The 24515-nt window shown below is 45.9% G+C and overlaps 1 protein-coding gene across 7 annotated transcripts in view; it reads left to right on the top strand.

Annotated features, from left to right (window-relative positions):
- SEMA4A (semaphorin 4A) overlaps window positions 1-24515 on the top strand; it is a 105589-nt gene that overhangs the window by 67765 nt on the left and 13309 nt on the right. For all 7 annotated transcript variants that reach the window (XM_063946845.1, XM_063946850.1, XM_063946847.1 and 4 more), the window contains exons 2-6: window positions 16341-16480; window positions 17053-17213; window positions 17336-17395; window positions 18232-18330; window positions 24163-24274. In XM_063946845.1, the coding sequence (XP_063802915.1) occupies window positions 16341-16480; window positions 17053-17213; window positions 17336-17395; window positions 18232-18330; window positions 24163-24274 (572 nt within the window). The remainder of the gene's footprint in view (window positions 1-16340; window positions 16481-17052; window positions 17214-17335; window positions 17396-18231; window positions 18331-24162; window positions 24275-24515) is intronic.

The raw sequence follows: 24515 nt of genomic DNA, 5'->3' as shown, positions 1-24515 counted from the left end.
CCCCTCTCCTGGGACCCCTCCTCTCTGCCCTACCACTTTTTCCCCTCTCCTGGGACCCCTCCTCTCTGCCCTGCCACTTTTTCCCCTCTCCTGGGACCCCTCCTCTCTGCCCTGCCACTTTCTCCCCTCTCCTGGGACCCCTCCTCTCTGCCCTACCACTTTTTCCCCTCTCCTGGGACCCCTCCTCTCTGCCCTGCCACTTTTTCCCCTCTCCTGGGACCCCTCCTCTCTGCCCTGCCACTTTCTCCCCTCTCCTGGGACGACTCCTCTCTGCACTGCCACTTTCTCCCCTCTCCTGGGACGACTCCTCTCTGCACTGCCACTTTCTCCCCTCTCCTGGGACCCCTCCTCTCTGCCCTACCACTTTCTCCCCTCTCCTGGGACCCCTCCTCTCTGCCCTGCTACTTTCTCCCCTCTCCTGGGACCCCTCCTCTCTGCACTGCCACTTTCTCCCCTCTCCTGGGACCCCTCCTCTCTGCACTGCCACTTTCTCGCCTTTCCTGGGACCCCTCCTCTCTGCCCTGCCACTTTCTCCCCTCTCCTGGGGCCCCTCCTCTCTGCCCTGCCACTTTCTCCCCTCTCCTGGGACCCCTCCTCTCTGCACTGCCACTTTCTCCCCTCTCCTTGGACCCCTCCTCTCTGCACTGCCACTTTCTCCCCTCTCCTGGGACCCCTCCTCTCTGCACTGCCACTTTCTCCCCTCTCCTGGGACCCCTCCTCTCTGCACTGCCACTTTCTCCCCTCTCCTGGGACCCCTCCTCTCTGCCCTGCCACTTTCTCCCCTCTCCTGGGACCCCTACTCGATGCCCTGGCACCTTGTCCCTCTCCCGGGACCCCACTCTGCCTTGGCACACTGTCCCCTGTCCCGGGACCCCTCTCTACCCTGGCATCTTATCCCCTCTCCTGGGACCCCTCCTCTCTGCCCTACCACTTTCTCCCCTCTCCTGGGACCCCTCCTCTCTGCCCTGCCACTTTCTCCCCTCTCCTGGGACCCCTACTCGATGCCCTGGCACCTTGTCCCTCTCCCGGGACCCCACTCTGCCTTGGCACACTGTCCCCTGTCCCGGGACCCCTCTCTACCCTGGCATCTTATCCCCTCTCCTGGGACCCCTCCTCTCTGCCCTACCACTTTCTCCCCTCTCCTGGGACCCCTCCTCTCTGCCCTGCCACTTTCTCCCCTCTCCTGGGACTCCTCCTCTCTGCACTGCCACTTTCTCCCCTCTCCTGGGACCCCTCCTCTCTGCCCTACCACTTTTCCCCCTCTCCTGGGACCCCTCCTCTCTGCCCTGCCACTTTTTCCCCTCTCCTGGGACCCCTCCTCTCTGCCCTGCCACTTTCTCCCCTCTCCTGGGACTCCTCCTCTCTGCACTGCCACTTTCTCCCCTCTCCTGGGACCCCTCCTCTCTGCCCTACCACTTTTTCCCCTCTCCTGGGACCCCTCCTCTCTGCCCTGCCACTTTTTCCCCTCTCCTGGGACCCCTCCTCTCTGCCCTGCCACTTTCTCCCCTCTCCTGGGACGACTCCTCTCTGCACTGCCACTTTCTCCCCTCTCCTGGGACGACTCCTCTCTGCACTGCCACTTTCTCCCCTCTCCTGGGACCCCTCCTCTCTGCCCTACCACTTTCTCCCCTCTCCTGGGACCCCTCCTCTCTGCCCTGCTACTTTCTCTATCGTCCTAGTGGATGCTGGGGTTCCTGAAAGGACCATGGGGAATAGCGGCTCCGCAGGAGACAGGGCACAAAAAGTAAAGCTTTTCCAGATCAGGTGGTGTGCACTGGCTCCTCCCCCTATGACCCTCCTCCAGACTCCAGTTAGATTTTTGTGCCCGGCCGAGAAGGGTGCAATCTAGGTGGCTCTCCTAAAGAGCTGCTTAGAGAAAGTTTAGCTTAGGTTTTTTTATTTTACAGTGAGTCCTGCTGGCAACAGGATCACTGCAACGAGGGACTGAGGGGAGAAGAAGTGAACTCACCTGCGTGCAGGATGGATTGGCTTCTTGGCTACTGGACATTAGCTCCAGAGGGACGATCACAGGTACAGCCTGGATGGTCACCGGAGCCGCGCCGCCGGCCCCCTTGCAGATGCTGAAGTTAGAAGAGGTCCAGAATCGGCGGCTGAAGACTCTGACAGTCTTCTAAAGGTAGCGCACAGCACTGCAGCTGTGCGCCATTTTCCTCTCAGCACACTTCACACGCTGTCACTGAGGGTGCAGGGCGCTGGGGGGGGGCGCCCTGGGAGGCAAATGTAAACCTATATACTGGCTAAAAATACCTCACATATAGCCCCCAGAGGCTATATGGAGATATTTAACCCCTGCCAAACTTCACTAAAGAGCGGGAGACGAGCCCGCCGTAAAAGGGGCGGGGCCTATCTCCTCAGCACACAGCGCCATTTTTTCTCTCACAGAAAGGCTGGAGATAAGGCTCCCAGGCTCTCCCCTGCACTGCACTACAGAAACAGGGTTTAAACAGAGAGGGGGGGCACAAATTGGCGATATAAATATATATATAAAGATGCTATTAGGGAGAAACACTTATATAAGGTTGTCCCTATGTAATTATAGCGTTTTTTGGTGTGTGCTGGCAAACTCTCCCTCTGTCTCTCCAAAGGGCTAGTGGGGTCCTGTCCTCTGTCAGAGCATTCCAGGTGTGTGTGCTGTGTGTCGGTACGTGTGTGTCGACATGTATGAGGACGATGCTGGAGGAGGCGGAGAAATTGCCTGTAATGGTGATGTCACTCTCTAGGGAGTCGACACCGGAATGGATGGCTTATTTAGGGAATTACGTGAGAATGTCAGCACGCTGCAAGGTCGGTTGACGACATGAGACGACCGACAAACAATTAGTAACGGTCCAGGCGTCTCAGAAACACCGTCAGGGTTTTTTTATAAAAAACGCCCATTTACCTCAGTCGGTCGACACAGACACAGACACGGACACTGAATCCAGTGTCGACGGTGAATAAACAAACGTATTCCTCATTAGGGCCACACGTTAAGGGCAATGAAGGAGCTGTTACATATTTCTGATACTACAAGTACCACAGAAAAGGGTATTATGTGGAAGTGAAAAAACTACCTGTAGTTTTTCCTGAATCAGATAAAATAAAATGAAGTGTGTGATGATGCGTGGGTTTACCCCGATAGCAAATATTGGCGTTATACCTTTTCCCGCCAGAAGTTAGGGCGCGTTGGGAAGCACCCATTAGGGTGGATAAGGCGCTCACACACTTATCAAGTGGCGTTACCGTCTCCAAATACGGCCGCCCTCAAGGAGCCAGCTGATAGGCAGCTGGAAAAATATCCTAAAAAGTATATACACACAGACGGTGGTTATACTGCGACCAGCGATCGCCATCAGCCTGGAGATGCAGTGCTGGGTTGGCTTGGTCGAATTCCCTGACTAAAAATATTTTATTGATATAGAGCATTTAATAGGATGCATTCTATATATATGTATGCGAGATGCACAGAGGGATATTTGCACTCTGGCATCAAGATAAGTGCGTTGTCCATATCTCCCAGAAGATGTCATGGACACGACAGTGGTCAGGTGATACAGATCCCATACGGCACATGGAAGTATTGCCGTATAAAGGGAAGGAGTTATTTGGGGTCGGTCCGTCGGACCTGGGGGCCACGGCCACAGCTGGGAAATCCAACCTTTTTACCCCAAGTTACATCTCAGCAGAAAAAGACACTGTCTTTTCAGCCTCAATCCTTCCGTTCCCATGTGGGCAAGCGGGCAAAAGGCCAGTCATATCTGCCCAGACATAGAGGAAAGGGAAGTAGACTGCAGCAGGCAGCCCCTTCCCAGGAAAAGAAGCCCTCCACCAGTGGGGGGGTAGTCTCAAGAGTCTCAGCGCGCAGTGGGATCACTCGCAAGTTGACCCCTAGATCATACAAGTATTATCCCAGGGGTACAAGATTGGAGAGTCGAGACATTTTTTCCTCGCAGGTTCCTGAAGCCTGCTTTACCAACGGCTCCCTCCGACAAGGAGGCAGTATTGGGAAAAAATTCACAAGCTGTATTTCCAGCAGGTGATAATCAAAGTACCCCTCCTACAACAAGGAAAAGGGTATTAGTCCTCCACACTATATTGTGGTACTGAAGCCAGACGGCTTGGTGAGACATAGTCTAAATCTGAAATCTTTGAACACTTACATAAAAAGGTTCAAATCAAGATGGAGTCACTCAGAGCAGTGATAGAGAACCGGAAAAAAGGGGACTATATGGTGTCCCTGGACATCAAGGATTACCTCCATGTCCAAATTTGCCCTTCTCAACAAGGGTACCTCTGGTTCGTGATACAGAACTGTCAATATCAGTTTCAGACGCTGCCGTTGAATTATCCACGGCACCCCGGGCCTTTACCAAGGTAATGACCGAAAAGATTATTCTTAAAAGAAGAAAGGCATCTAAATTATCCCTTACTTGGACGATATCCTGAAAGGGACAAGTTTCCAGAGAACAGTTGGAGGTCGGAAAAGAACTATCTAAAGTAGTTCTACGACAGCACGAGTGGATTCTAAATATTCCAAAAATCGCAGCTGTTTTCCGATGATACGTCTGCTGTTCCTAGGAATGATTCTGGGCATAGTCCAGAAAGAGGTATTTCTCCTGGAGGGGAAAGCCAGGGAGTTATCCGACCTAGTCAGAAACCTCCTAAATCCAGGCCAAGTATCAGTGCATCAATGCACAGGAGTCCTGGGAAAAATGGTGGCTTCTTACGAAGCGATTCCATTCGGCAGATCTCACGCAAAAACTTTTCAGGGGGATTTGCTGGACGAATGGTCCGGATCGCATCTTCAGATGCATCAGCGGATAACCCTGTCTCCAAGGACAAGGGTGTCTCTTCTGTGGGGGCTGCAGAGTGCTCCTCTTCTAGAGGGCAGCACATTCAGCATTCAGGACTGTGTTCTGGTGACCACGGATGCCAGCCTGAGAGGCTGGGGAACAGTCACACAAGGAAGAAATTTCCAAGGAAGTGTGGTCAAGTCTGGAGATTTCTCTCCACATGAATATACTGGAGCTAAGGGCAATTTACGATGCTCTGAGCCTAGGAAGACCTCTGCTTCAAAGTCAACCGGTGCTGATCCAGTAGGACATCATCATGGCAGTCGCCCACGTAAACAGACGGGGCGGCACAAGAAGCAGGAGGGCAATGACAGCAAGGATTCTTCGCTGGGCGAAAGATCATGTGATAACACTGTCAGCAGTGTTCATTCCGGGAGTGGACAACTAGGAAGATTTCCTCAGCATAAATGAATTCCACCCGGAAAAGTGGGAACTTCATCTGGAAGTTTCCACATGTTTGTAAACCGTTGGGAAAGACCAAAGGTGGTTATGATGGCGTCCCACATGAAGCGCCAGGTCTAGAGACCCTCAGGCAATAGCTGGGACGCTCTGGTAACACCGTGGGTGTACCAGTCGGTGTATGTGTTCCCTCCTCTGCCTTTCATACCCAGTGTATGGAGAATGATAGGAAGGAGAGGAGTAAGAACTATACTCGGGGTTCCGGTTTGGGCCAAGAAGAACTTGGTACCCGGAACTTCAAGAGATACTAGAAAGGATCTTGATTCAGCAAGAATCATGTCTGTTCCATGACTTACCGCAGCTGCGTTGACGCCAGGGCGGGTGAACGCCGGATCCTAAGGGAAAAAGGCATTCCGGAAGAGGTCATCCCTACCCTGGTCAGAGCCAGGAAGGAGGTGACCGCACAACATTATCACCGCTTAGGTGAAAATATGTTCCATGGTGTGAGGCCAGGAAGGCTCCACGGAAGAATTTCAACTAGGTTAATTCCTACATTTCCTGCAAGCAGGAGTGTATATGGGTCTCAAATTGGGGTCCATTAAGGTTCAAATTTCGACCGGTCGATTTTCTTCCAGAAAGAAATTGGCTTCAGTTCCTGAAGTCCAGAAGTTGTTAAGGGAGTACTGCATATACAACCCCTTTTTGATGTCTCCAGTGGCACTGGGCGATCTCAACGTAGTTTGGGATTCCTAAAATCACATTGTTTTAAACAACTCAAATCTGTGGATTTGATATATCTCACATGGAAAGTGACCATGCTGTTGGTCCTGGCCTCGGCCAGGCGAGTGTCAGAATTGGCGGCTTTATCTCACAAAGCCATATCTGATTGTCCATTCGGACAGAGCAAAGCTGTGGACTCGTCCCCAGTTTCTCCCTAAGGTGGTGTCAGCGTTTCACCTGAACCAGCTTATTGTGGTGCCTGCGGCTACTAGGGACTTGGAGGACTCCAAGTTGCTGGATGTTGTCAGGACCCTGAAAATATAGTTTCCAGGTCGGCTGGAGTCAGGAAATCTGACTTGCTGTTTATCCTGTATGCACCCAACAAGCTGGGTGCTCCTGCTTCTAAGCAGACTATTGCTCGTTGGATTTGTAGTACAATTCAGCTTGCACATTCTGTGGCAGGCTTGCCACAGCAAAAAATATGTAAATGCCCATTCCACAAGGAAGGTGGGCTCATCTTGGGCGGCTGCCCGAGGGGTCTCGGCATTACAACTCTGCCGAGCAGCTACGTGGTCGGGGGAGAACACGTTTGTAAAATTTTACAAATTTGATACCCTGGCAAAAGAGGACCTGGAGTTCTCTCATTCGGTGCTGCAGAGTCATCCGCACTCTCCCGCCCGTTTGGGAGCTTTGGTATAATCCCCATGGTCCTTTCAGGAACCCCAGCATCCACTAGGACGATAGAGAAAATAAGAATTTACTTACCGATAATTCTATTTCTCGGAGTCCGTAGTGGATGCTGGGCGCCCATCCCAAGTGCGGATTATTCTGCAATACTTGTACATAGTTATTGTTACAAAAATCGGGTTATTGTTGTAGGAAGCCGTCTTTCAGAGGCTCCTTTTGTTATCATACTGTTAACTGGGTTTAGATCACAAGTTGTACGGTGTGATTGGTGTGGCTGGTATGAGTCTTACCCGGGATTCAAAATCCTCCCTTATTGTGTACGCTCGTCCGGGCACAGTACCTAACTGGAGTCTGGAGGAGGGTCATAGGGGGAGGAGCCAGTGCACACCACCTGATCTGGAAAAGCTTTACTTTTTGTGCCCTGTCTCCTGCGGAGCCGCTATTCCCCATGGTCCTTTCAGGAACCCCAGCATCCACTACGGACTCCGAGAAATAGAATTATTGGTAAGTAAATTCTTATTTTCTCCCCTCTCCTGGGACCCCTCCTCTCTGCACTGCCACTTTCTCCCCTCTCCTGGGACCCCTCCTCTCTGCCCTGCCACTTTCTCCCCTCTCCTGGGGCCCCTCCTCTCTGCCCTGCCACTTTCTCCCCTCTCCTGGGACCCCTCCTCTCTGCACTGCCACTTTCTCCCCTCTCCTTGGACCCCTCCTCTCCGCACTGCCACTTTCTCCCCTTTCCTGGGATCCCTACTCACTGCCCTGGCACTTTGTCCTTTTCTTGGCACCCCCTTCTGACCTGGCACTTTCTTTCATCTCCTGGGACCCCCCCACCCCCCTTCTCTGCACTTGCACCTTGTGCCCTGTCCCGGGGACCCCTCTCTACCCTGGCACCATCTCCTGTCTCCTGGAATCCCTCCCCTGGTTTGTTTAAAAGGAAAACCAGAATCTACACTTATAGGAGCTTTTATGTATTTATTGTTTTCTGGTATTTTTATTCCTTAAACAATTATTTTGTTGTTTTCTTCTGCGTGTGGAAAACAGACAGAGTGAAACTAGAATCCTGAGCTCTGTATTTCCCCAACATAAACACTGAGATCCAGAACCCGCATTGTGTTATGATAAGGAAGGCAAGCTATGCAAGCGACATTAGAAATAATAAAACCACTTGTGTAACCAGTCAGGTCAGTGTTTGCCAGGAAAACATCTGTAACATAAGGTATAATGCGCCCCCTGCGGGGACCTGTTATGTATGTGAGACCCCACTCAGGGTGTCTGTAACCTGTATATAAGCTTACAGCGATACCCGGTGACATATATATATATATATATATATATATATATATATCAGTGGCAATATCAGGCAAGGGGTATAGTGTACACTCTATAGTGAGTGCAGCCATACTCCTGGGGGTATCCGTTCACATGGTCGACCATGTTATGGTCGACAGTCATTAGGTCGACCACTATTGGTCGACATTGACATGGTCGACATGGACACGTGGTCGACACATGAAAATAGTCGACACATGAAAAGGTCAACATGAGTTTTTTAACTTTTTTTTCTTTTGGGGAAATTATCCATACTTTACGATCCACATGGACTACGATTGGAACGGTAAAGTGTGCCGAGCGAATCGGTAGCGGAGCGAAGGCACCATGCCCGAAACATGGCGAGCGAAGCGAGCCATGCAAGGGGACGCGGTGCACTAATTGGGGTTCCCAGTCACTTTACGCAAAAAACGACACCCAAAAAAGTAAAAAAAAAAAAAATCATGTCGACCTTTTCATATGTCGACCTTTTCATATGTCGACCTTTCATGTGTCGACCATTTTCATGTGTCCATGTCAATGTCGACCAATAGTGGTCGACCTAATGACTGTCGACCATAACATGGTCGACCATTCATACCGGAACCAGTCCTGGGAGGTGGTGCACAAGAGTCCTATGACGTTACGGTTACAGTTATATGGATCAGTGACGGAGAACCTGCTTTAGGGAATTGCTCTCGGTGACAATAGCGGCAGCCTGAGCTGGTGACACAGGAGCTGCTTTTCTGTGTTCAGTCACCTCCCTCCTCCGCCTTACTACACAGCACCTGGGTTATTTGCATTATTTGCAAGGCAAATATTGACATTGTGAGCAAAGTGGGGTTGGAAAGTGGCAGTGAACAGGAACGCCAAGAATCAGATGATGCATCTTGGGCTAAGTTTTCTAAGGAGCGCAACCTCCTCCAGGCCCAGTAATTGTGTTCTTCTCTTACTGTGTGCCTGCAGGATCATAGAGTGCAGTTGCTGATAGTCTCTGTTTTACACACTGCCCTGGTGTCTAAACATTGGTCAGCGGGCGTAATCAGCTGCATGGTTAATGAAGTAGTACGTCGGCCATCTTGTTTCATAGGTCAGACATTGATGGCATCAGATACCAGTAAGGTGCTATATTATTTAATATCTTGTATCGCCGTTTTTCTTGTCGGCCATGTTGTTTCCTAGGTCACACAAGGAAGCCATTAGGTACCAGCAAGGTGCTATATTATTTAACATCCTATTATTGCCTGTTTTCATGCCGGCCATCTTGTTTCATAGGTCAGACATGGAGGCCATCAGGTACCAGTAAGGTGCTATATTATTTAATATCTGGTATCACCTCACCTGTTCTCACGTCCACCATCTTGTTTCTTAGGTCAACCATTGATACCATTAGCTATCAGTAAGGTGCTATATTATTTAATATCTTGTATCGCCGTTTTTCTTGTCGGCCATGTTGTTTCCTAGGTCACACAAGGAAGCCATTAGGTACCAGCAAGGTGCTATATTATTTAACATCCTATTATTGCCTGTTTTTATGTCGGCCGTCTTGTTTCATAGGTCAGACATGGAGGCCATCAGGTACTAGTAAGGTGCTATATTATTTAATATCTGGTATCACCTCACCTGTTCTCACGTCGACCATCTTGTTTCTTAGGTCAACCATTGATACCATTAGGTATCAGTAAGGTGCTATATTATTTAATATCTTGTATCACCGTTTTTCTTGTCGGCCATGTTGTTTCCTAGGTCACACAAGGAAGCCATTAGGTACCAGCAAGGTGCTATATTATTTAACATCCTATTATTGCCTGTTTTCATGTCGGCCATCTTGTTTCATAGGTTAGACATGGAGGCCATCAGGTACCAGTAAGGTGCTATATTATGGAATATCTGGTATCGCCTGTTCTCAGTGCAGGCCAGTGTAGCTAACCATGACTGTGGTGGCATTATTATCTTTGAGGTATAATACAATACCAGAATTCCAGTCTATGCTGCTTTTAGAAATGTTGGATCATGGTACGAAAGGGGGTGTGGTTATTGGGTGTGGCCAAGCCACATCGGGGCTTATGAGGCCCAAACCACAATGCAGCACACAGTCCCAGCTATTGACAATGCAGTGTTGTGACATTGCTGAGCTGGTGGTTAATGCTTAGGAAACAGCACTGACCATTACCTAATCAGACGGGTACATTCAGGTTTGTTGGTGGGTCACGTTCACTGGTCTAGGCCTCCAGTTCAGGGCTTTAAACCACAAGATGCGATAGACCCCGTTTAAAGTTGGGATTAAATTAAATCCATCCGGCTTTGCACCTTGTCTGCGACACTATATAGTTTTGCCAATGTCAGGCAGTGTATTCCTTGCGGCGCAGTTCCCATCTTGTGTTGCAGCATGTTTCGTCCAGGTGCAGATTTGATCTCTACAGCTAGACCAGCTGTAACATGAGGCATATACTGTACTAAGTAGTGATATAAGGATAAGGGAGCCTCTTAGGTGGAACACAGTATATGCAGGAAGGGATCTGTGCATTACTTGGAGCCATATTGGAGCGTGGTCTTGCTGAAGTATGGTTGCTGGATCTGGGTCTTGTGTTGTTGGAGCGTGGTCTTGCAGAAGTATGGTTGCTGGATCTGGGTCTTGTGTTGTTGGATTGTGTGGTGCTCTGGGTTCTGCTCATGAGCCTGCCATGTTACTGACCTATTACATTGACCTCTAGTCCCTGTCTCTGGCTGCGGGACATGTAGAGTGTTACGCTCAGAGACAGGACCAGTGAGAGATGGCATTGCGGAATTACTAAGGGGAAGTGTGTCTCCTGTCCGGTTACTATTGCACCATACTTCTGAAATCTATGTCCTCATGTATGACCCTCCTGACACAATATTGCTGGAAGGCGCCTGTGTGTCACACCATGTGACCGGGCAGACTAGATGGGCCAAGAGGTTCTTATCTGCCGTCAAATTCTTTGTTTCTGTGTTTCTGCCTTGCCACTTATTTCGTAGCGACCGGTCCACTCACAATACTACAATATAAGGAAGCCTGGTCCTCTGTGAATTACATACCTCTGCTGTGACCCCGGCAATGGTGATCTACTACAATTGTCCAGGACTGAAAGTCTTCAAGGCTGGTGAGCGCAATTTGCACTTTTGATTGGATGGCCTAACTGGACATTGTTCTGGTTGGATGGGAATCCAGCCTTAGACTGGGATTGTAAAACCTGACATAGATCTGGTTAATAGGAGGTCCGGTATTCTACCAATATATCCTAACCAGACGTAGATCTGGTTGGCTGAGGGTCCGGCCTTCCACCACTATATCCTAACCAGACATAGATCTGGTTATTTAGGATTCCTGCCTTTTGCCAATATATCCTAACCGGACATAGGGGGTCATTCCGAGTTGATCGTAGCTGTGCTAAATTTTGCACAGCTACGATCATTCACACTGTCATGCGGGGGGACGCCCAGCACAGGGCTAGTCCGCCCCACATGTCAGTCCGGCCCCCCACCCCCACCCTCCCCGCAGAAGTGCAAAGGCATCGCACAGCGGCGATGCCTTTGCACTTCAAGAGTAGCTTTAGCGTGCTGGCCGGGAGCTACTCATCGCTCCCCGGCCCGAAGTGTGACGTCACGCAGCCGTTGCGGCCCGCCCCCCATTCGGTCCGGCCACGCCTGCGTTGGCCAGACCGCACCCACGAAATGGCGGCCAAACGCCGCCGTTCCGTCCCCTCCCGCCCAGCGATCGCCTCTGCCTGTCAATCAGGCAGAGGCGATCACATCTCTGCTACGGCCTTCGGCCGTCTGGCATGCGTCGGCACACTACGGCAGCGGCGCATGCGCAGTAGGGACCCATTCGCTCTGCTGCATTAAAAAGCAGCGAGCGAATGCGTCAGAATTACCCCCATAGATCTGGTTTCTTGGGATTTTCCCTTTCAACGTTGTATCCTAACTAATCATAGATCTGGTTGTTTGTAGATCTGGCCTTCCATTGGTGTAGCCTAACTGGATACACAGTAGATCTGTTTGGTTGGGGTTACAGCCTTCCACTGATGTATCCTAACCGGACATTGCTTGGGAATCCGGCCTTCCACCGCTATAGCCTATCCGGACATAGAGCTGGTTGTTTGGGTATCCGACCTTCCACCGGTATAGCCTAACTGGACCTAGATATAGATCTGGTTGCTTGGGAATCCGGCCATCCATCGATGTAGCCTAACTGGACATAGATTTGGTTGCTTGGGAATCCGGCCATCCACCATTGTGGCCTAACCATAGATCTGGTTGTGCGGGTTTCTGGCCTTTGACCGGTATGGTTTATCAGCACATAGATCTGGTTGTTTGGGTTTCTGGCCTTTGACCGGTATGGTTTATCAGCACATAGATCTGGTTGTTGGGGTTCTGGCCTTGGACCGGTGTGGCTTATCGGCACATAGATCTGGTTGCTTGGGAATCCGGCCATCCACCGTTGTGGCCTAACCATAGATCTGGTTGTTTGGGTTTCTGGCCTTGGACCAGTATGGCTTATCGGCACATAGATCTGGTTGTTTGGGGTTCTGGCCTTTGACCGGTATGGCTTATCGGCACATAGATCTGGTTGTTTGGGGTTCTGGCCTTTGACCGGTATGGCTTATCGGCACATAGATCTGGTTGTTTGGGGTTCTGGCCTTGGACCGGTATGGCTTATTGGCACATAGATCTGGTTGTTTGGTGATCACCATATAGACGTCTTACAGAAAATCTACAACCTTATAAATATTCCACCCGGGAACACTTAGGAGACTGGAACTAAAATTAGGAGGTGATTAAAGTAAGTGTGAGGGAGGAGACTGCGGTGAGTCACGTTTGGGTAATAAGAGGTGATGGAGGGTAACAATTCCAGCTATTCCCTGTCAGTATTTATGTGCATGCCATTGTGTATGATCCTCTGATGATGTATGTGTAACGTGTGACCAGTCTCTCATCAGATACTGGAAGGAGAAGTGTTCCTCAGCCCTCATGTACTATATTGTCATTGTAGAGATTATCTCCCTGCGTCTGCTGGCGCAGGTTTCAGCGAGGTCTACAGCGCAATCTACATGCACGGATTTTCACGTAAAAAGTACAAAACCGCAAGGAAGAGAAGTTGTATCGCGATATTTATGTCTCTTTACAGTAGATGTAACAGGGACCAAAGGAAATGTAATAGGTGAAATAACCTGGCGGCCCAATATGGATCCCAGTGCTTGTGTGATAGAAGCCTAGGAGCCCCCCTTAATGTCCCATCGGCGACTGGTCCCCCTTATATCCCGTCGTATGACGACGCAGTCACAGATGGTAAAAAAATGCTGCTCAGACGGTATTTGGAAAAACATTTTCCTCAAGATCGGAGCGGCATTGGTTTCCTCTGATTTGGGGGAATTTGCCTAAAATAGTGATCTGCCAACATATTCTGTTTCATTTTACAATTGGGAACAAAACAGTAATAAAACAGACAGAGGTCAGAGGGCCCTGCTCGCAGGCTCACAGTGATTGCTACCTGAGGATAAGTGCTGCATATTGTATACTGGTCCGGCCAGATGGCTTTTGGTGGGCAGGATTGTTGGTCTGGGGTCAGCGGGATGTGTGAGCACAGAAAGAGAACATGTGTGGACTCCATGGAGATGAGGTAGCTGGGTAGTATAGTCTGCGGTGGCTCTGTGAGTTGTGTTCCTTTACATTTGGGGGGGAACGTATAAAAGCCAATCAGCTCCTCACTGTCATTTTTCAAACACAGCCTGTAACATGGCAGCTAGCAGCTGATTGGCTGGCACTTTATCTCCGTCTACTTTATCTCTCCCCAAGATTTGATACATATATCCCAAAAGCAGCAAAGAGGTGAAATGAGCCACAATGAGGAATTGATCCTGGTTTCCCTTCCCCCTCCCACGTCCGGCGGTGCCTACACTTATGAATTGGGCAGAAGTAATACTGGGCAGAGAGAGGAACTGGGTGTGTAATGGTGAATAGGGCGTGGTGTAATATACACGTGGTGCCGTCATCTGTGTAATATCGGTGTAACCAGTGAGTCAGAATGTCGCGTTGCTTAGAAAACGGAATAATAGTGTAATATAAGGAATAACACCAGGTATTGTCACCTGTCAGTGATCTGTGACTTGTAGTACCTAGTGTATGCAGAGCATTTCACTATTACAGAGAGCCCACCTTACTGATCATACTTCTGTTTTACTGCTTTTTATTATTACATTACTGACCTCTCTAGTGATCTGCAGAACATTGCTCTGTCCCATCTACCCCCTGACAGGTACACAGTGATATATATTCTGCAGATTATTACATTACCGACCTCACTAGTGATCTGCAGAACATTGCTCTGTCCCATCTACCCCCTGACAGGTACATAGTGATATATCCTGTAGATTATTACATTACTGACCTCTCTAGTGATCTGCAGAACATTGCTCTGTCCCATCTACCCCCTGACAGGTACATAGTGATATATCCTGTAGATTATTACATTACTGACCTCTCTAGTGATCTGCAGAACATTGCTCTGTCCCATCTACCCCCTGACAGGTACACAGTGATATATTCTGCAGATTATTACATTACTGACCTCTCTAGTGATCTGCAGAACATTGCTCTGTCCCATCTATCCGCTGACAGGTACATAGTGATATATTCTGCAGATTATTACATTACTGACCTCTCTAGTGATCTGCAGAACATTGCTCTGTCCCATCTACCCCCTGACAGGTACATAGTGATATATCCTGCAGATTATTACATTACTGACTTATCTAGTGATCTGCAGAACATTGCTCTGTCCCATCTACCCCCTGACAGGTACATAGTGATATATTCTGCAGATTATTACATTACTGACCTCTTTAGTGATCTGCAGAACATTGCTCTGTCCCATCTATCCGCTGACAGGTACATAGTGATATATTCTGCAGATTATTACATTACTGACCTCTTTAGTGATCTGCAGAACATTGCTCTGTCCCATCTACCCCCTGACAGGTACATAGTGATATATCCTGCAGATTATTACATTACTGACCTCTCTAGTGACCTGCAGAACATTGCTCTGTCCCATCTACCCCCTGACAGGTACATAGTGATATATCCTGCAGATTATTACATTACTGATTTATCTAGTGATCTGCAGAACATTGCTCTGTCCCATCTACCCCCTGACAGGTACATAGTGATATATTCTGCAGATTATTACATTACTGACCTCTCTAGTGATCTGCAGAACATTACTCTGTCCCATCTACCCCCTGACAGGTACATAGTGATATATTCTGCAGATTATTACATTACTGACCTCTCTAGTGATCTGCAGAACATTGCTCTGTCCCATCTATCCGCTGACAGGTACATAGTGATATATTCTGCAGATTATTACATTACTGACCTCTTTAGTGATCTGCAGAACATTGCTCTGTCCCATCTACCCCCTGACAGGTACATAGTGATATATCCTGCAGATTATTACATTACTGACCTCTCTAGTGATCTGCAGAACATTGCTCTGTCCCATCTACCCCCTGACAGGTACATAGTGATATATCCTGCAGATTATTACATTACTGACCTCTCTAGTGATCTGCAGGACATTGCTCTGTCCCATCTATCCGCTGACAGGTACATAGTGATATATTCTGCAGATTATTACATTACTGACCTCTCTAGTGATCTGCAGAACATTGCTCTGTCCCATCTATCCGCTGACAGGTACATAGTGATATATTCTGCAGATTATTACATTACTGACCTCTCTAGTGATCTGCAGAACATTGCTCTGTCCCATCTGTCCGCTGACAGGTACATAGTGATATATTCTGTAGATTATTACATTACTGACCTCTCTAGTGATCCGCAGAATATTGCTCTGTCCCATCGACCCCCTGACAGGTACATAGTGATATATCCTGCAGATTATTACATTACTGTAATCTCTAGTGATCTGCAGAACATTGCTCTGTCCCATCTACTCCCTGACAGATACATAGTGATATATCCTGCAGATTATTACATTACTGACCTCTCTAGTGATCTGCAGAACATTGCTCTGTCCCATCTACCCCCTGACAGCTACATAGCGATATATTCTGCAGATTATTACATTACTGGCCTCTCTAGTGATCTGCAGAACATTGCTCTGTCCCATCTACCCTCTGACAGGTACATAGCAATATATTCTGCAGATTATTACATTAGACCTCTCTAGTGATCTGCAGAACATTGCTCCGTCCCTTCTACCCCCTGACAGGTACATAGTGGTAAATAATATTAATATAAGATTACAATGCAGCATGCTGGACGCTGTTGTGCGCCTGTTGGGGGTGAACGCTGCTCTATAGGGTAATCTATGTCTCTTTGTTGTTGCAGCGCTGGGACAGAACTGAGATTGGGGACCTGTAAACACGATTTTGCCACCATGCTTCCTGCGGTTGCCGTTCTGTGGTTGGTGACGGCGCTGGTCACCGGAGTACCCGCCGAGCTTGTGCCCAGGATCACATTCCAGCACGGTGAGCTGGGGCTGTAAAGGACATGGCATTGGCTCATAGATCCCCTGGTATACTGAATATAATCTACAGTAATAATGGTGGGCCCTAGGACCCCGCTGTATACAGGGAGTGCTGTCCGTTTTGTCCCCGATCTGGTCTCTTACATTCAAATGTATCTTGAAATAGATCCCAGTTACAGAACCTAGTAGTGTACATTGGATTAACAAAGTTACTGCTTAGGGTTCCGCTCCGGGCCTCTTACCTTGTATGGCCCCATAGGTTCAGCCTTTATGGTAGATAAGGGGCCAGGGGCAAACACAGGATTTCTAGAGGGGTGTTTCCAAATTTATAGTAAAGCCACAATACCCGTTCTGTTATTGCCAACTCATATCAGTAATAACAGTGATTCGAGCACAGGAGGGGAAGTTTCAGGGCTACCAGAAACCCCCCTAAGTGCACCGTTGAGAGCATTCAGTCTATCAGTCATAATGGGGCCAACGTAACCCACTGCCTCAGCCCTGCATCCAGCCCTCTTGCATCAGCCTTGTCCTGCCTATATCTATGTAGTAATATCTCCTCTGTTCATGTCTTAGGGGACCCCTCCAGGTCGGTAAATGTCTTCACCCAGCCCAGCGTCCAGAACTACGACCAGTTCCAGCTCTCAGGGGACCAGGAGACGCTGTATGTTGGAGCCAGAGACAGAATTCTAGCTCTCAGCACCAAGGACCCCATTAATGTCCAACTACTACGAGAGGTAACTTATATCTGACCTGTCTCCCACAATCCCCCTACAGTAGCCTGCCAGCAGTAAATAAAATAATAATTCCCTTCATGGCGTTACTGTCCCTGGATATAATCTCATTTCCACCCTCCCAGATTTACTGGCCGCCCGACGAGGGACAGATCAGCAACTGTAAGACCAAGGCACGGAAAGAGGTGAGACGTCATATTCATCGACTCTGCGCTTTATATTTACTGGCGACTGCTAGCTCTTATGGCCAGTGTTTGTAACCAGAGACTATATATTATATATTCGGGATGTTGTCATCTGTCTAGATGAGGGGTGAACAGTTATATCAGAAGGGTGGCTGGCGTGTAACACGTTTTTGTAAACTCCGGAGCGCTGCGCACAAACATATTTAGTATTTGCAATAACGATCTGTACAACTGTAATGCTGCTTATTGTAAGAACCATATATTCAGCTGAGACAGGGAGACAACGCAGGACGTATCCGGCGCACCCCAGAACTAACACAATGATCAGTCCAGATGACTAAATAAAAGGTGCTAAAAACACGCATCAAATCGCTGGATTGTGTTATAAATGGAGAATCTTAAACATAGAAATATTTTTAGCCCAGATTTTATTTCATGGTATTTTCTTTAAAGCCGTCGTATGAAATCTGCAAATCCCTTTTTAACTTGCAAATAAAAACCTAAAAACATCGCCATGCCTGCTTAATACAACAGAGACCACAAAACACGATTTAGTAACTCCGTTAGCGACATATCTATGATTACGGCAACGCCCTTTCCACCCAGGCAGATATATATGATCCCAGACGTAGCTATTTGCATACGTGTATAGGTACATGTGAAACAAGTGACGTGGCTACAGACCACAGGTGGGTACGGCGTTGCATGTAGTTAAAGTCACAGGGTGGTGCATACAGGCTTGTTGGACTTGTACCCTGGGCTGTGCTTATCACTGTGTATTAATAAACTAAAGCTCCGCTGGGTTTTTTGTTTCTAATTAGTAATGTGTTCAACAGACGGAGTGCTTTAATTTCATCCGCCTGCTTCTCCCTGTAAACGATACTCACCTGTACACCTGCGGGACCAACGCCTTCAGTCCGCACTGCACGTACATTGTAAGTAACGCCGCTCTCTCCCTCTGTCCCCACTCATGTGTACCTACCGGCCTTGGGATGTCCCAAAAACATGGGGTTTTCCTAACATCATACTGGAAATATACCAGGTTACCCCTGATCTTGCCCACACTGCCCCTGGCATTCCCCTCCCCCATTATTCTATATAGCAGCGGGAGGTGCTGGAAGTGTACTGGTAACAATACAGGAGAGTAATAGAAGGATGTATAGGAGAGTATAGCACTTATATAGGGGAGTATAGGGTTAATATAAGGATATATAGGGGAGTATAGTGTTAATTGTGGTGGGAGTATGGCAGTAATATAGGGAAGCTTAGTGGAGTATTCCTGTAGTATAGGGGAGTATAGTGGTAATATAAGGGTATATAGTGGTAGTATATGGGATTTTAGTGGTAATATAGGAGATAATACTGGTAGTATAGGGGAGTATAGTGGTAATATAAGGGTATATAGTGGTAGTATATGGGATTTTAGTTGTAATATAGGAGATAATACTGGTAGTATAGGGGAGTATAGTGGTAATATAAGGGTATATAGTGGTAGTATATGGGATTTTAGTGGTAATATAGGAGATAATACTGGTAGTATAGGGGAGTATAGTGGTAATATAAGGGTATATAGTGGTAGTATATGGGATTTTAGTGGTAATATAGGAGATAATACTGGTAGTATATGGGATTTTAGTGGTAATATAGGAGATAATACTGGTAGTATAGGGGAGTATAGTGGTAATATAAGGGTATATAGTGGTAGTATATGGGATTTTAGTGGTAATATAGGAGATAATACTGGTAGTATAGGGGAGTATAGTGGTAATATAAGGGTATATAGTGGTAGTATATGGGATTTTAGTTGTAATATAGGAGATAATACTGGTAGTATAGGGGAGTATAGTGGTAATATAAGGGTATATAGTGGTAGTATATGGGATTTTAGTTGTAATATAGGAGATAATACTGGTAGTATATGGGATTTTAGTGGTATTATAGGAGATAATACTGGTAGTATAGGGGAGTATAGTGGTAATATAAGGGTATATAGAGGTAGTATATGGGATTTTAGTGGTAATAATAATACTGGTAGTATAGGGGAGTATAGTGGTAATATAAGGGTATATAGTGGTAGTATAGGGGAGTATAGTGGTAATATAGGAGATAATACTGGTAGTATAGGGGAGTATAGTGGTAATATAAGGGTATATAGTGGTAGTATATGGGATTTTAGTGGTAATATAGGAGATAATACTGGTAGTATAGGGGAGTATAGTGGTAATATAAGGGTATATAGAGGTAGTATATGGGATTTTAGTGGTAATATAGGAGATAATACTGGTAGTATAGGGGAGTATAGTGGTAATATAAGGGTATATAGAGGTAGTATATGGGATTTTAGTGGTAATAATAATACTGGTAGTATAGGGGAGTATAGTGGTAATATAAGGGTATATAGTGGTAGTATATGGGATTTTAGTGGTAATATAGGAGATAATACTGGTAGTATAGGGGAGTATAGTGGTAATATAAGGGTATATAGTGGTAGTATATGGGATTTTAGTGGTAATATAGGAGATAATACTGGTAGTATAGGGGAGTATAGTGGTAATATAAGGGTATATAGTGGTAGTATATGGGATTTTAGTGGTAATATAGGAGATAATACTGGTAGTATAGGGGAGTATAGTGGTAATATAAGGGTATATAGTGGTAGTATATGGGATTTTAGTTGTAATATAGGAGATAATACTGGTAGTATAGGGGAGTATAGTGGTAATATAAGGGTATATGGTGGTAGTATATGGGATTTTAGTTGTAATATAGGAGATAATACTGGTAGTATATGGGATTTTAGTGGTAATATAGGAGATAATACTGGTAGTATAGGGGAGTATAGTGGTAATATAAGGGTATATAGTGGTAGTATATGGGATTTTAGTGGTAATAATAATACTGGTAGTATAGGGGAGTATAGTGGTAATATAAGGGTATATAGTGGTAGTATAGGGGAGTATAGTGGTAATATAGGAGATAATACTGGTAGTATAGGGGAGTATAGTGGTAATATAAGGGTATATAGTGGTAGTATATGGGATTTTAGTGGTAATATAGGAGATAATACTGGTAGTATAGGGGAGTATAGTGGTAATATAAGGGTATATAGAGGTAGTATATGGGATTTTAGTGGTAATATAGGAGATAATACTGGTAGTATAGGGGAGTATAGTGGTAATATAAGGGTATATAGAGGTAGTATATGGGATTTTAGTGGTAATAATACTGGTAGTATAGGGGAGTATAGTGGTAATATAAGGGTATATAGTGGTAGTATATGGGATTTTAGTGGTAATATAGGAGATAATACTGGTAGTATAGGGGAGTATAGTGGTAATATAAGGGTATATAGAGGTAGTATATGGGATTTTAGTGGTAATAATAATACTGGTAGTATAGGGGAGTACAGTTGGTAATATTGGGGACTGAGTGGTAGGTATTCCATTTGGGGGCTGTAGTGGTAATATAGGGCACTATACGGTAATGTAGGAGGAATACTGTTAGTAAAGGAGAGTACAGTGGTATAGGGGAATGTAGTGGTACTATTGGAGACTATAGTGATCATATAGGGGAGTAAACTTGTAGTATATGGGACTATAGTGATAATATAAGTGAGTATTCTGGTAGCATAGATGAGTATAGTGATAATATAAGGTCATATACTGGTAAAATAGGAGAGTATAGTAATAATATAGGGGAATATTCTGGTAGTATAGGGGGTATATAGATAATATAGGGGAGTATGCTGGTAGTATAGAGGGTATAGTGATAATATAGGGGAGTATGCTGGTAATATAGGGGTATAGTAATAATATAGGGGAGTATGCTGATATTATAGGGGAGTATAGGCACAACATATGGGAGTATAGTGATAATATAGGGGAGTATGCTGGTAGTATAGCGGGTACAGTGATAATATAGGGGACTAGGCTGGTAGTATAGGGCAGTATAGTGATAATATAGGGGAGTATGCTGGTAGTCTGGGGCCGTATAGTGATAATATAGGGTATTATGCTGGTAGTATAGGGGGGTATAGTGATAATATAGGGGAGTATGCTGGTGGTATAGGGGAGTATAGTGATTATATAGGGGGGGAGTATGCTGATATTATAGGGGAGTATAGGCACAACATATGGGAGTATAGTGATTATATAGGGGAGTATGCTGGTAGTATAGGGGGTATAGTGATAATATGGGGGAGTATGCTGGTAGTATTGGGGGTATAGTGATAATATAGGGGAGTATGCTGGTAGTATAGGGCAGTATAGTGATAATATAGGGGGGTATAGTGAAAATATAGCGGAGTATGCTGGTAGTATAGGGCGTTGTAGTGATAATATAGGGGAGTATGCTGATATTATAGGGGAGTATAGGCACAACATATGGGAGTATAGTGATTATATAGGGGAGTATACTGGTAGTATAGGGGGTATAGTGATAATATGGGGGAGTATGCTGGTAGTATTGGGGGTATAGTGATAATATAGGGGAGTATGCTGGTAGTATAGGGCAGTATAGTGATAATATAGGGGGGTATAGTGAAAATATAGCGAAGTATGCTGATATTATAGGGGAGTATAGGCACAACATATGGGAGTATAATGATTATATAGGGGAGTATGGTGATAATATAGGGGAGTATGCTGGTAGTATAGGGGGGTATAGTGATAATATAGCGGAGTATGCTGGTAGTATAGGGCGTTGTAGTGATAATATAGGGGAGTATGCTGGTAGTATAGGGCGTTGTAGTGATAATATAGGGGAGTATGCTGATATTATAGGGGAGTATAGGCACAACATATGAGAGTGTATTGAATATATAGGGGAGTATGCTGGTAGTATAGGGCAGTATAGTGATAATGTAGGGGAGTATACTGTTAGTATAGGGGGGTATAGTGATAATATGGTGGAGTATGCTGGTAATATAGGGCGTTGTAGTGATAATATAGGCGAGTATGCTGATATTATAGGGGAGTATAGGCACAACATATGGGAGTATAATGATTATATAGGGGAGTATGCTGGTATTATAGGGGAGTATAGTGGTTATATAGGGGCGTATGCTGGTATTATAGGGGAGTATAATGATTATATAGGGGAGTATGCTGGTATTATAGGGGAGTATAGTGATTATAGGGGATTATGCTGGTATTATAGGGAAGTATAGTGATTATATAGGGGAGTATGCTGGTATTATAGGGGAGTATAATGATTATATAGGGGAGTATGCTGGTATTATAGGGGAGTATAGTGATTATAGGGGATTATGCTGGTATTATAGGGGAGTATAGTGATTATATAGGGGAGTATGCTGGTATTATAGGGGAGTATAATGATGATATAGGGGAGTATAGTGATTATATAGGGCAGTATGCTGGTGTTATAGGGCAGTATGCTGGTGTTATAGGGGAATATAGTGATTATATAGGGGAGTATGCTGGTGTTATAGGGGAGTATGATGATTCTACAGGGGAGTATGCTGGTATTATAGGAGAGTATAGTGATTATATAGGGGAGTATGCTGGTGTTATAGGGGAGTATAGTGATTATATAGGGGAGTATGCTGGTGTCATAGGGGAGTATAGTGATTATATAGGGTATTATGCTGGTGTCATAGGGGAGTATAGTGATTATATAGGGGAGTATGCGGGTGTTAAAGGGGAGTATAGTGATTATATAGGGGAGTATGCTGGTGTTATAGGGGAGTATAGTGATTATATAGGGGAGTATGCTGGTGTTATAGGGGAGTATAATGATTATATAGGGGAGTATGCTGGTATTATAGGGGAGTATAGTGATTATATAGGGGAGTATGCTGGTGTTATAGGGGAGTATAGTGATTATATAGGGTATTATGCTGGTGTTATAGGGGAGTATAGTGATTATATAGGGTATTATGCTGGTGTTATAGGGGAGTATAGTGATTATATAGGGTATTATGCTGGTGTTATAGGGGAGTATAGTGATTATATAGGGGAGTATGCTGGTGTTATAGGGGAGTATAGTGATTATATAGGGGAGTATGCTGGTGTTATAGGGGAGTATAGTGATTATATAGGGGAGTATGCTGGTGTTATAGGGGAGTATAATGATTATACAGGGGAGTATGCTGGTATTATAGGGGAGTATAGTGATTATATAGGGGAGTATGCTGGTATTATAGGGGAGTATAGTGATTATATAGGGTATTATGCTGGTGTTATAGGGGAGTATAGTGATTATATAGGGGAGTATGCTGGTGTTATAGGGGAGTATAGTGATTAGATAGGGGAGTATGCTGGTGTTATAGGGGAGTATAGTGATTATATAGGGGAGTATGCTGGTATTATAGGGGAGTATAATGATTATATAGGGGAGTATGCTGGTATTATAGGGGAGTATAGTGATTATATAGGGGAGTATGCTGGTATTATAGGGGAGTATAATGATTATATAGGGGAGTATGCTGGTATTATAGGGGAGTATAGTGATTATATAGGGGAGTATGCTGGTATTATAGGGGAGTATAGGCACAACATACGGTGGTATACTGATAATATATTCCCTGGTATAGTGGAAATCCCCTGACTCTGGAAGTCTGACTCTTTGTGGGTCCAACTGTATAGTCCAGTCTAGTATTTTATAGATGTTATATCCAAAGGGGATACAGATTTGCGCAGGAGCTTACAGTCTAATCCTGCAGAGTGATTCTGTCCTGAGACACAGAGGAACATGAAGTATTCCTGTCAGATAGTTTCTGATTTCTGTTTTTCATCTAATTTATTCAGGATTTAAACACGTTTTCTTTGCCAACCAACCACATGAATGAGACCGTGGTCACTGACGGGAAAGGTCGCTCACCCTTTGACCCTCGACATAAACGCACCTCTGTCATGGCCGGTGAGTACACAAGAGTCACAGCCAAGAACGGATATCGTGGACTTAAAGGCAGGGGTAGACAGGGTTAAGTGCTAATATTTCCTAGTATAGAGCAAATGGGCGCGGCAGGCAGGTTGGTGCAGTTAGATTTGCCCCGGGCACATACCATTTCCTCTCTTGCTAGTTAGGTATAAATACAGATTTCTGACGTAAACAGGGGCTTCCCACATGATCATATACATCCCGTCCTATATACATCCGT

The sequence above is a fragment of the Pseudophryne corroboree genome, chromosome 12, assembly GCF_028390025.1.
Source record: "Pseudophryne corroboree isolate aPseCor3 chromosome 12, aPseCor3.hap2, whole genome shotgun sequence".
NCBI classification, from domain to species: domain Eukaryota; kingdom Metazoa; phylum Chordata; class Amphibia; order Anura; family Myobatrachidae; genus Pseudophryne; species Pseudophryne corroboree.
Note: the sequence above shows the minus strand (reverse complement) of the source record. Positions and strands in the feature narration are given on the sequence as shown.